The 13304-nt window shown below is 37.3% G+C and overlaps 2 protein-coding genes across 7 annotated transcripts; one reads left to right on the top strand and one right to left on the bottom strand.

Annotated features, from left to right (window-relative positions):
• Positions 1-705: 705 nt before the first annotated feature.
• LOC114162559 (receptor-like protein kinase HSL1) lies at positions 706-4662 on the top strand. The gene is made up of 2 exons (XM_028046486.1): positions 706-4026; positions 4115-4662. The coding sequence occupies exons 1-2, from the start codon at positions 1395-1397 to the stop codon at positions 4537-4539; spliced, it is 3057 nt and encodes a 1018-aa protein (XP_027902287.1). The 5' UTR covers positions 706-1394; the 3' UTR covers positions 4540-4662.
• A 337-nt stretch (positions 4663-4999) lies between these two features.
• Positions 5000-10831, bottom strand: LOC114162560 (nuclear poly(A) polymerase 4). Of its 6 annotated transcripts, none has more exons than XR_003599249.1 (14): positions 10511-10831; positions 10325-10402; positions 9925-10032; positions 9633-9695; positions 9385-9546; positions 8646-8759; positions 8482-8544; positions 8047-8376; positions 7808-7972; positions 6810-7523; positions 6517-6723; positions 6320-6416; positions 5705-5749; positions 5000-5616 (listed from the first exon to the last, which is right to left on the bottom strand). XR_003599249.1 is itself a non-coding variant. In XM_028046487.1 (13 exons), the coding sequence occupies exons 1-12, from the start codon at positions 10646-10648 to the stop codon at positions 5705-5707; spliced, it is 2187 nt and encodes a 728-aa protein (XP_027902288.1). In that variant the 5' UTR covers positions 10649-10831; the 3' UTR covers positions 5000-5616. The 6 variants fall into 6 exon arrangements, 3 of the variants coding, with proteins under 3 accessions (XP_027902288.1, XP_027902289.1, XP_027902290.1); XR_003599250.1 differs by having other exon boundaries at positions 5705-5745; XR_003599248.1 differs by having other exon boundaries at positions 5705-6416.
• Positions 10832-13304: the final 2473 nt, after the last annotated feature.

Here is a 13304-nt window from a genome sequence, read left to right as displayed (position 1 = left end):
ATGACAAAACAGATAACGTGTGGAAAAAAAAAGATAAAATGCTCTTCGAATGTGAAAGTTGTTCCTACCTTTAGCGCATGTTTCATTGGCACTGACTGTGTTAGCAAAGACAAATAACATATTCTGTTTCGCAGGCAAAGTTAATGATTCTACAATGTGTGTACTACACTACAAGACTCTAATGAAAGTACTTGAAAGAGCTCATATGGTGGTGTAGTGTATGTTATGTTATCTACATTTTGGTCAAATTCTGCTGTGTGTAAAAGGCTTTTGAAGGGTGCAATACAAAATACAAGAATTTCAGTGGCGTGTTAGGATGAAAAGGAGGTTAAATAATAGTCATGAGTTATTTCCCATAAACATTGTGCAATCTTATTTTGGAAGTGATCATAGTAATTGGAAAGGAATTAATTCAACCCAAATGTATGTTGCAGCTGTGGAGAATGGTTTTCTAAAAGTGCTGGACAAAGGGTGATGCACAAAGAAGCAAGTGGCATTGTGAATCTTTTTGGTGAAATGGAAGCATTTGGATGTGCTTTTGGAATCTAGTTAGGAATTGAGGCTTTTGGGTTTGTTGATCTCACAAAGGTTATCTAAATTTCCTTATGTATGCAAGTGTTTTAACTTAGATTCCTTTGTTTCTGTGTGTCTTCTTGTACCAACTGTTTCTATACTCCATACAAGAATAAAAAGGGGTGTCTGACTTAATTTTTAATTTATAAGATGCTAAATTCTCTTGTACTTACGTATGTTGTCGTATCTTGAATACATATTATTGGAAAGAAAAATGGTGGTTTGTGGTACAAAGTATATGAAGGTAGCGTGCTTCAGTCTAGTAACATAAAGATATTCACTTCAGCACTGTTGACTAGCTTTCTCTTTTCTTTCATCCATGCTTTTGTGGCCCAATTCCCCTTTAGAGGCTCAAGAAACCAATGAAACAATTTAAACCTAATCAATTTCCCAGAGAATAAATGTTGATGGTAGAAAATGGAACCAAAACAAGAAAAAAAAAAGAGAAAAGAAAAAAAATGATGACATGTCCTTTCAATTGTGTAGTTTTAACTAACCAAAGATATCCACTGAAAAAAATCCAACAAATGCCACACAATATCTTAATCAGTCGTGTTTGAACGAAACTCTAACCTAGCCAAACATCACTTTCATCTTGCTTCCATCATTTTCAGCATCGCCCGTGTAATTAAAGTTCATTGCTAGTGCTTATATTATTTTTCCCGTGATTATTTTCAATATATAATAAACTCAATTCACACATTACACAACACATCAAACACATAAGAGAGTGAAGAGAGACAGAACAAAACCTGAAGCTCCTCATGTTCGAATTTTGATGGTCGCATTTTCCCGGCAAAATCCCTAACTGAAACTGCGAAATGTCCAAAGTGCCCCTCTTCATTTTCTTTCGTTTGTTTCTGACATTCAGCGTCGCTGTACCCTCTCGGGTAATTTCAGAAACTGAACAAACAATCCTACTCACTCTCAAACGTGAACTGGGAGACCCACCGTCGCTCCGATCATGGAAACCGTCGCCGTCTGCGCCGTGCGACTGGACGGAGATTGGCTGCAGCGGCAGCGGCGGTGCCGTCACGAAGCTAGTCCTCGCCAGCAAAGGCATCACCACCACCAAGAGCCTCCCTTCCACAATATGCAACCTCAAACACCTACTCGAGCTTAACCTCTTCAACAACTCCATTGCCGGCGAGTTTCCGACAACCTTGTACGAATGCTCCAACCTCCGGTACCTCAACCTGTCGCAGAACTACCTCTCCGGAGCGATCCCCGCCGACGTGGACCGCCTCAAAAACCTTACTTTTCTCGACCTCACAGCCAACTCCTTCTCCGGAGAGATCCCGGCGGCGATCGGGAACCTGCGGGAACTGCAAACGCTGCATCTTTCCGCAAACAACTTCGAGGGAACTGTCCCCAAGGAAATCGGAAACTTGTCGAACCTCGAATTCTTAGGTTTGGCTTATAATCTCAAACTCGCGCCGTGGGAGTTCCCGTTGGAGTTTAGGAAATTAAGAAAATTGAAGTCTTTGTATATGCCGCAGTGTAACTTGATCGGAGAGATTCCAGAATATTTCGGGGATATTTTCACGAACCTCGAACGGTTGGATTTGGGGAAGAACAAGTTATCGGGGAGCATTCCGAGGAATTTGTTCTCGCTGAGGAAGTTGGGGTTCTTGTACCTGTTCAGTAACAGATTGTCGGGTGTGATTCCTAGTGCTACGATGCAGTGTTTGGAATTAATCGACCTTGATTTCGCGAAGAATAATTTGACGGGTTCCATACCCCCAGAGTTTGGAAAGTTAAAGAACTTGAGTACCTTGCACTTGTATGAGAATCACTTGTTCGGTGAGATTCCCGTAAGTTTAAGCCAAATTCCTAGTCTTATCTATTTCAGGGTTTTCAGCAATAACTTGAGTGGAACACTGCCTCCAGAACTAGGCTTGCATTCAAAGCTCACAGTGTTTGAGGTTTCTGAGAACCAACTCAGCGGTGGGTTGCCGGAACATTTATGTGCAGGTGGTGCCCTTATTGGTGTGGTTGCATTCTCCAACAATTTTAGTGGGATTTTGCCTGAGTGGATTGGGAATTGTCCTTCTCTCGCCACGGTTCAGCTTTATAATAACAAGTTTTCGGGTGAGATTCCTTTGGGTTTGTGGACTATGAATAACCTTTCATCGTTGATTTTGAGCAACAACTCCTTTTCTGGGCCTCTTCCGAGTCAAGTGTTTTGGAATATGACGAGGATTGAGATCGCCAACAACAACTTCTCAGGGGGGATATCCGTTGGGATTACTTCAGCCAAAAATCTTATGTTTCTTGATGCCAGAAACAACATGCTTTCGGGTGAAATTCCAAGGGAATTGACTCAACTTTCTCAGCTTACTGCTCTCATGCTGGATGGTAACCAACTTTCGGGTGCGCTTCCATCTGAGATTATTTCATGGCAATCACTGAACATTTTGACACTATCACGAAACAAACTTTCTGGTGAGATTCCCACAGCTATTACTGCTCTTCCCCGCCTGGCTTACCTGGACTTGTGTCAAAATTCCATATCAGGTGAAATACCTCCTCAGTTTGATAGGTTGCGGTTTGTTTTCCTCAACTTGTCCTCCAACCAGCTATCTGGGAAAATCCCTGATGAGTTCAACAACCTCGCATTTGAAAACAGTTTCTTGAACAATCCTCTTCTATGCGCTTACAATCCAAACGTCCACCTTGACAACTGCTTCGCCAAAACCGTGTCAGCGGCGCCACAGTCGAGCAATTCGTCTTCGAAATCACTGGCCCTGGTTCTGGCCGCCACCGCCGTTGTGCTAGTGGCAATAGCTTCCTTGGTATTCTATACGTTGAAAACGCAATGGGGCAAAAAGCACTGCGGGCAAAAGAATAAGGTTGCGACGTGGAGGCTGACTTCATTCCAGAGGGTTGATCTCACGGAAATAAACTTCCTCTCGAGTTTGACGGACAATAACCTGATAGGAAGTGGAGGGTTTGGGAAAGTTTACCGAATTGCTTCAAATCGTCCAGGTGAGTATGTTGCGGTGAAGCAGATCTGGAATCGCGAGGATGTGGATGACAAGTTGGAGAAAGAGTTCCAGGCTGAGGTTGAGATCCTGGGCAACATTCGGCACTCGAATATAGTGAAGCTTTTGTGCTGCTATGCAAGTGAGAACTCCAAACTTCTTGTTTATGAATACATGGAAAATCAGAGCCTGGACAAATGGCTTCATGCAGAGGAAAAAAAATCGCCTCCTGGGTTGAGTTGGCCAACGAGGTTGAATATTGCCATTGGGGCTGCACAAGGTCTGTGTTACATGCACCATGAATGCTCACCACCCGTCATCCACCGAGATGTCAAATCTAGCAATATACTGTTGGACTCGGAGTTCAGAGCTAAAATAGCAGATTTTGGGCTCGCCAAGATGTTGGCAAAGCCCGGTGAACTAAACACCATGTCTGCTCTAGCAGGCTCTTTTGGCTACATTCCACCAGGTAAATGATGCTAAATTGCCATCTACACAAGTTTTTATATTGATACTGAAGTAAGCTGATCTGATAATGTGTTTCACTTGCATTGCAGAATATGCTTATTCAACTAAGATTAACGAGAAAGTTGATGTTTATAGCTTTGGTGTTGTGCTCTTAGAGCTTGTTACGGGAAGGAAGCCTAATATAAGCGGCGAGCGTGAATGCAGCTTAGTCGAATGGGCGTGGGAGCATTTTAATGAAGCCAAGAGCCTTACTGATGCATTCGATGAGGATATCAAAGAACCACGTTATGCGGAAGAGATGGCTAATGTCTTCAAATTGGGCCTCCTTTGCACAGCCTCCTTGCCCTCAACTAGACCTTCCACGAAGGAGATTTTGCAAGTGCTTCGGTGTTGTCATTCAGGTTCTACACGTAGAAGAATGGGAAATGAGTTTGATATCGCTCCTCTACTTGGTGACACAAGGTACGTTTGCAGTTACAAGGAGAGTAATGCTGCAACCAATAACTCATCTTGAGCTACATTTCTAGTTGTAAGCAAAAATTAAGAAAGCTGTTTGTACGGCATGTAAAGATAGTATTATGCACGAATGTAAATTACTACCGCTTTCTCATAAAAGAGTATTATTTTGAAAAGAATAGTATACTACCACGTATGTTTTTTTTCATACCAATAATAACTACAACGTATGAGATGAATGAGAGACAGAGGTAGACGAGATAACAAACAAAATGAAGAGTTCCAAAAATACAGTGACCTAGTGTTTCGCTGCGATGGAAATGCAAAGTTTAGATATGATTAACGTGTAAGCACCACAATTCGTTAACTAGGTTTTACCCGTAACAGGTTTACATACGATTGTCTCAACTCAAGTGATCAGCGCGAAATTCAGAATAATCCTGCTTCATTGGGCTTTTCACTCGAGGCAAAATGAATATCAAGCAAATTAAGTAGCACAAACATAAATGAAAGCCATGTAAGAACACTAATGAAAGAAACTATTTTCACAAGATAAAGTGTTCACTAAATTGAAAGAGCAACGAAACCCAATAAACAGAAGGAACCTCCCACCGAAACTTCCGAAGAAAGGATAAACAAGGAAGACTACCCCATTCTGCCGCCAATATATTTGTTTTACCACATTCTCTTCTAAATTAACCCTAGCCGAAGTAGCCATTTTTTACATTTACATAATGTATCGATCACATCTACGTCACAAGCAAAATACAAGATTCCCACTCCTTTAAAATCTAAGTAGATATGTTAAGGTTTATGAGACAATTCAGAGCTCTGAAGATGAGATGAGCGCATGTTTTCACACAACAGGACGAGACCACAATTTAAGCGTGTCTCCGTCATGCTGTTCATCTATGTACACAAACGATCATCGCAATGCCATATACCCCAAAACCAATCTCTTTCACTGCCATCATTTGTTGTATTTTTTTTCTCACTGTTCTATTACAGCCTTAGTCCCGCTCACAGGATCTCAGCACAGCAACAGCCACCAATAATGCACCGGGTAGCAGAGTGACAGCAATTTCAGCCCTTAACCCTCCCAAAACATCATGTGATTCAGTCCAAACTCGTCCACCTACAAAACCAAAAGCAAAGAGCATTGTAAAGACAATCTTAAAAGAGTTGAAAAACATGTTTTTCAAAAGTTTCGCAGAGATTCTGACCTAGCCCATCTTCAATTTTACAACACTTCTGAGTCTGAAATCTGGCTATACACAATATAGAAAATAGAAAGAATAATAACAATTAGGGAAAAATATATTAAACAAAATAATTTAAAATGAAACAATAGGAAGGTCTGGTCTCTGAGTCTCTCTATACACAAAACAAGTTAGGTTCTTAAGCACAGTTACTGGAAACATAGCACGTATAGTGGTGCAGGACCTGCGACCACACATTCACCAGTCAGAAAACTAAGAAATTAAATTACCATGGAAATTGACAGTCAAATTATCTTGAAAGAAACAAGAAAATATACGACATTAAAACACTTGCTCATAGAATAAGACCCAAAAAGAGGGGAAGAGAAAAGGGGGAGGACATACTCTAAATTTGGCTATAAATATGCAAACAAAGCTTAAAATCAAACAAAAGACAATAAAATCAGACCAAAAAACAAAACAAGATTAGATTCCTTATTCTGAAAACTCATGAAATATAAACTTTTGGTAACTTCCATGAAGGCAGAAAGCGAAGGATGAGGTGAACTGAATAGTATCATTGTAAGATCAGATAGGCCTCTATTACCGAGAAAACAAATAGGTTAGAAAATTCAAAACCTTATATTCTTGAGCCCTGATATTTTGAAATACTCTATTTCCAAGAAAACACCCACTCTCTTCAGAACTGATCTGGATCAGCCACACAAACATCACCCTGCACAGATCCCTGACTCACTATCTCCCAGACTTCCAGTTTTTTCACTGCCATCCACAATAGTTCCTAATCCAAAAAGTCCTCAAACGAAATAACTCACCTCGCAACTGAGGTTCTGGGAGCTGGCATTTGGTACATAATCTGAGCATTCATCCCTTGTGATGAAATTACATGCTTTGTCTAGTTGCTGATCCATATCGACAACACCCGCTTTACAGTTTGAAAAATGGTTAGTAGATTCACTTTCTTCACTTTCCAGGCAATCTAAAGTCAGATCCTGAGCTTTGTCCCCATCGACAACTCCATTCTGAAACGCATCACCAACGTCTAATTAAGGAAGTTCACATGAACCAAACAACTTCCAAAGGTTCCACCACTGATTCAGCAGCTTACCTCATTAGGAACTTCTACACTCCTCGTTTTCAACATATCATGTGTGGTGTCAACAAAGCCTGGTTCACTAATCTGCATGTCAGCTACCACAGAGCTTAGTCCACTTCCTGGGAGCACATCAGATGACTTAATTTCACAATTGCTGTTAGCATACTTGGTTGTTGAACCAGCTACCCAAACCCCTTCCATACTATCAATACTCATTTGAGCTGAACCACCTGATTTACTAGTACAACTTTCAGGAGAAACACATTCTAACCTCTGTGGGCTAATGGATGCCCGTTTATCTGGTTTGTCTGGCTTCTTTTCCACCATTTCAGGGTAACTTTTCCTCTTGGTGCATCTTTCAGATGGCCCAGATCCAGAGTAGCACTTTGTGGCATCATCACCTGTTTTTTCAGTTGGATGGCTTATGTGTCTTGGCATTCTAGTGCGTTTGTAACCATCAGGAAAAACAAATGCAGGAAGTTGCTTTCGACGAACATGAGAAACAAAAATTTCCATTCCAGGCTTCCAGTAGATATACATATTTATTTCTTGTCTGAATTCATCAACGGTTCCACGTATATCAAATTGCTGCCCCTCTTGACCTCTTACTCCCTCTTTCCTTTGCAAGCCCATGAAAAATGCAGAATGTGCACATGGTTTGGATGTGTCTATATACTCATGTGGGTAAGGATGGCACTGCAGCATTCCATTTGTATCTCGCTCTATCTACTCAAAAAATTGAAAACCATATTGTCAATGTTTAACACATGGAAAGGAAAGAATATACATAAATTTTCAACAATTAAATATTTTCAATGAATAAAAAAATAGAATTGGATTAATCCCAGGTTCAAGAAAGCTTGTACGGACCAAACCATGACAAACCTATACTTCAGAGAAAAGAATTTACAAATTGTTCAGAGATTAAATTTTTTTCAACGAAGAACAGAATTCAATTAAACCCAATACAGGGAAGTCTTGCATTGTACTAAACTATGACAAGACTGTACCTTAAGGGTAAGCAGCCTCAATCGAGATTCTACCCAGCCCTTCCATGCTAGTAAATCATCAGTGTCCGATGCAACTATGTCCACTTGTAAATAGTTTTTGTATGCCTCAAAAAAGACATAAGGCTGAAAAAGTGCGCTCCACTGGGCTTTATTGAGGTCAATTTCCTAACAGTAGAAGTATCAATCAAATAAAGACAGTCACAAATTAAATACGCCAAGAAATAATAGACTTATCTTACATCACAAATCTTATTGCCATAGCGGAACTGTTCCATCATGACACGAAGAGTGCTTGCTGAGACATTGTAACTTGAATTCATGCAAGGGTATGCAGGAGTAATTATTGGCATAGTGTGAAATCTATCTCGGGGATTTCTACGAGGATCCCATATAGGGAATCCCAGTTCATTCTCTTCTATAGAGCATAGCATTACAGGGTTTGGCCACCGCCACTGTGTATAGACCCTGAAGAACCGGGAAACCAACATACTAGGTATTGCATTAGGGTAAAGTTGGCATATTCGAGCAACTAAAATAGCCCAATTTACACCACCAAGGAATCCAGTAACCTAAGTACACCAAAAAACAGTATTCAAAATCATTATAAAAGATAATATCATTGGTGTAGAAATAAAAAATAAAATAAAACCAAAGAATGTAGGTGCGGCTCTTACATTTGAATAAACACCACGCCTTTTAGCCCAAAACTTCAAGCATCTCAGTGTAGTTCGAAAGTGCTATCATTATCAAGGGTTAATGGACTATCAAATTAATAACATGAACAACCATTAAATATAATATATCTCATTTAATCAAACAAAAGAACGTATATATTAACCTCAATATTTGGAACAAGTTTAAGAATTTGATCTGCCACACGGCAGCCATTAAGACTTCGAACAGTTGGTTCATCAACATCATACAGCACTGAACCATGAGAGATATCTAGGTCCTGTAGATAAGTATGTTAGAAAACCTTATCAAAAGGCAAGTTTAAATAAACTAGATTCTAAGGTGGAAGACTGAGAAAGTACAATGGAAAGAAACATGTTTTTTGTGTTTTCTTTCCTTCCTATTTGCTTTCCACACAAAATGGATACATGGTGACAGGTTATAAATACAATACCATTTGCCAACCTAAATGAATATAATGTATCAAAGTCAATAAACCACATAAATAAATTTAGATCAACAATAAAAAATTGCATTCAGCAAAACTAATTTAATATCTTCATACTAATTTAATGTCTTCCTCTCAAATCAAATAACAAAAACATCTACCCCTAAAGAATTGCTATAGTGCTCCATGGAACATCGGTAAAAAGACAAAGATCCTACCTCCAAAACCAAACATGATAAAAACACAAAAAGAAAGATAAATAACAAAGAGATAACAGTACTTATATACGACACGTGATTGGTTTAAATTGTAAAAGATTTATGAAGGACAGTGTGCTTAAGTGAGGGAAGTCTTTAGATTCTCAACCTACGAGAATGCAGTTTTAATAAAATTGTCCCCCACGAAAGTGTGCACTCAGAAGATACAAAGACCCTGATGAATAAATAACCAAACTTACTTCTGGCACAACCAAAAGTGATATACTTGCATACAGCAAATCTATAGATATTCCCTGGAATTTGAATTTCATTACTGGAACATGTGCATCAGGAACCGGTTGTAGTTCAGAAACTTCTTCCATTTCAGCCAGAATGTTATGCAAAATGATGAAGAAATCTTCCTGCAAAAGAGATAAATTGGCTAAAATATAACCAATGTCAGGGATTTTACTAAATTGAGGAGAAATAATCAGCAGAAGTGTGTCACCTCTCGGTTCACATAAGAAGGACCAATGCACAGAGTGTCAATGTCAACTCCAGGTCCATGAACCTGAAAATTATTGAAATATTAATATTGTTACAAACAAAAGGCTTAGATAATTGAAACTTCAATAACAATAAATGCATTTCTGCTAATAAAATTATTTCTCCTTCAAATCTTTTCTACTTGAAGATTTAATTTCCTTCTTCAACTGACAACTCGAGAATTGCTAATTTTCACTAATGTAAAAACCCCCACAATCCAAACAAGCATGAAAATTTTCCAATGGCATACGCACCCCTAGTCGGTAAGAACCAAAAGTGAAAATGACTGCGTTTGCATCCTCCACCATCTGATCTGTGTAGCCACGTTGGCGCGTCAACTGCTTCACCCAGGTTTTCACAATCTACATTGCAAGCTAAGTTGGTCATTACAAAAATCAAATCCAAAAGGACAGTGAAAAACCTCAATCACAACAAGAAAGGGCACCATGCGAAAGCCCTGATGAACCCTAGACAAGCATAAAGGTTCCAATTCAAATCATGTTCCTCACCATGAAACAAGTTCCACAACAATACTCCTATAAAACTTAGAGGAACATCGTTCACACAAATTGAACAGGTGAATAAACAGAACACCACCGCAGTAATCAACACGCTCAAATAACAACAAAAAGCGAGATCGAAGAGACAGTTAACCTGATCGAGGCGGTGAAGAACCTCCTTCCTCGCGGCGGACTCATCATTGCTCTCGTAGAGCCCCGAATCGAGCAAGAACTGATGCAAAAGAAAACAAATTTGAGGTTTAGGTTTCACACGTAAGCAATAATGCGAAGGCGCGGAGCCCTAAACAATCAGAGATAAGACGAATCACAAAGTTATTACCTTCTCCAATTCGTTGTTACGGTTGAGATCAGCGTCGGTGGGACCCGCGAGAGAGAGAGGCTTGGTGAAACCGTACTTGTTGGCTGGTTCCTGTTGAGGCGGCGTGGAGGCACCGCTTGGACTATCGGAAACCGCCATTTGGAAGAGCGAAACGCACTACGTAGCTCCTTCACAGAGTATCGCTCAAATCGCTGGCATCTGATTGTTCCAGTTCAGAGATGCCCCTGATTCGAACGAGGAATAGGACGGTTTCGGATTTGGGGTTTGGGTTGGGTGGGTTAAGGGAGCGTTTGGTGTTGATGCGCAATCGCGAATGGAACTTTAAAAACTGATTTTTATTACGCGGACCGGACTTGTGTTGTGTTAACGTCGTTGTATCCACTCGGAACGTTCCACCTGTATTTCTTTTTTTTTTCTTTTTGTTTTAAATTCTACTCTCGCCTCAAATGCCAAATAAAGTTTGAGATTTTTATTTTTGCTGCGAGAGAGACAATAATTCTGTCTTCTTCAAGACTAGAACTTTCAGTTTTGTATCTCTTATCCATTGTGTTGCTTTCTAGATCGTTTCTTTTCTTGCATATTTGTCCTCAAAAACATCTTTTACACCACTCAAAAACTTTAGAAGCTAAATACTGTATATTACAAATATATGCGTATATTGATATAAATAAATCAAGTAATTATAAATTTATCATAAAATAACTTATGTAATTAAGTAAAGTAAAACATATTATATTATATATTATCCTTAATTATGTTATATTATATATTATCCTTAACTATGTTTTAAATCTAGACAAATTTTGAAATTTTTCAGTTGAGTTTATAATAAATTTTGGTGGTCAATTAATAAATTTAATTTTTTCAATTAAATTGTTGTTATTAATTTTTTCTCTTAACTTTGTGATGTGATTATTAGGGGTTCACGTGTTATTATCTTATCATCTCATTTTACTTCGTTGTCGTCACATGTTATTTTTTATAATTTTAATATTTTAAAATTTTATAATTTACGATTTATAGTTCATAATTTATAATTTATAATTTTATGTTAGTATTTTAATTCAAATTTGTAGAATTATAAAATTATAATTTTGTATATTTTTAATTTTTATTTAAATAATAAAATCATAATTTTATAATTATATGATTTTAAATTGAAATAATAAAATTATAATTTACGAAGATTTTTTAGACCTATTAAAGCTATGATTGGTATAATTATTGATATTTGGGTTAAATATGTTTTTAGTCCCTCAAGTTTAAGTGAATTTTGGAATTAGTCCCTCTTCTAAACTTTATACTAATTTTTAGTCCTTCATTTTTAGAAATGCGTGAATTTAGTCTTTCTTACCAAATTTTGTTAAGCTTATTTGACATTTTAAACGTATTTTATGATTATATTTTAGTTAACATTGAAGCGAAAATGTGTCAAACAGTGTAAACAATTCAAATACTATTATGAAATGCGCTGAAAAAGTCAGATAAACTTAATAAAATTTGGGTTAAAATGATTAAATTCATGTATTTTTAAAGATGAATGACTAAATTGGTCAAAAGTTTTGACGGGGGACTAATTCCAAATTTCACTGAAACTTGAATGACCAAAAACATATTTAACCCTTATAGATTTTGTCCCCCGATTTTTTGAGTTTGTTCAATTTGATCCTTGAATTATTTTTTAAAGTTGAAAGTTGATCAATTTAGTACCTCTCATTATACTCTAGTTCACTTCGTTTGTATAGTAGTGAATTGTCACTGTGCAACAAATTAAATAACTAATCTTAATACTATATTGAATACACATGATCAAGGAAACATCAAAGAGAGACTAAAATGATGTTAACTACACCCAACAAACAAACCAACACAATTAACAACTTCACTCACATTTCTATTGTATAGTGACAGCTCACCAGTGTATAAACGACGTTAATTGAAATATAATGGGAGGTACTAAATTGAACCACTTTAAAAAATAAGGATATAAAATTGTATCTTCCAAAAACTCAAGGACCAAATTGAACATTTAAAAAATTCGGGAACCAAATTGACCAACTCAAAAAATTGAGGGACCAAATCAATAATTATACCCTCGATAAATCTTTATAGAAAGCAAAATTAATAAGGTAAAATGAAGTAACAAATTTATGCACTTAAATTTTATATCTTAAGGAGAAACTCAATGCATTTTTTTCTTGTTTTATTCTTCCATAAGTACATATATAGAAGTTTATCATTAGTTTAAATAAAAATAAATGTGACTACTAAGTTTTTTCATAGTTTAGGATAAATTGAAATATGGTTATCTGGTAATTATAAAGATTTTATCGGTTGAATCAATACAATGGGTGAATTAAGACAAGGGGTTTGGTAGTTTTTAACAAAAATCAAGGTGATTTATAGTATAAAGCATTAGAAAATATCTAAGTTGCATGTATGTTGCGTGGAAACACCTCATGGCAATTGAATTGATGTCATGTGGTATAAGTATCACTTATTAAAAAAACTATCTTAATTACGAACTAATTATTTTGAGTTCACAAGTGCACAGTAACATCTAATTCAATTGGCCCACAAAAAGGAACATTTGTGTAGGTGTTGTAAGGGCTTTGCGTTCCTTCGTGAAGAGACATTAAAGCAAGCAATGTATTAGATGTTAAAAATCTCCAACAAAAAATTTAAATTTTAGGCTTGCAATGTGTAAGATTAACATTTTTGTCTCCAACCCATACCAGTAACGTGTTACTGTAATAGTGTAAGATCAACATTTTTGTCTTCAATTAGCTTAGAT

The sequence above is a fragment of the Vigna unguiculata genome, chromosome 9 (assembly GCF_004118075.2).
Source record: "Vigna unguiculata cultivar IT97K-499-35 chromosome 9, ASM411807v1, whole genome shotgun sequence".
NCBI lineage: Eukaryota > Viridiplantae > Streptophyta > Magnoliopsida > Fabales > Fabaceae > Vigna > Vigna unguiculata.
Note: the sequence above shows the minus strand (reverse complement) of the source record. Positions and strands in the feature narration are given on the sequence as shown.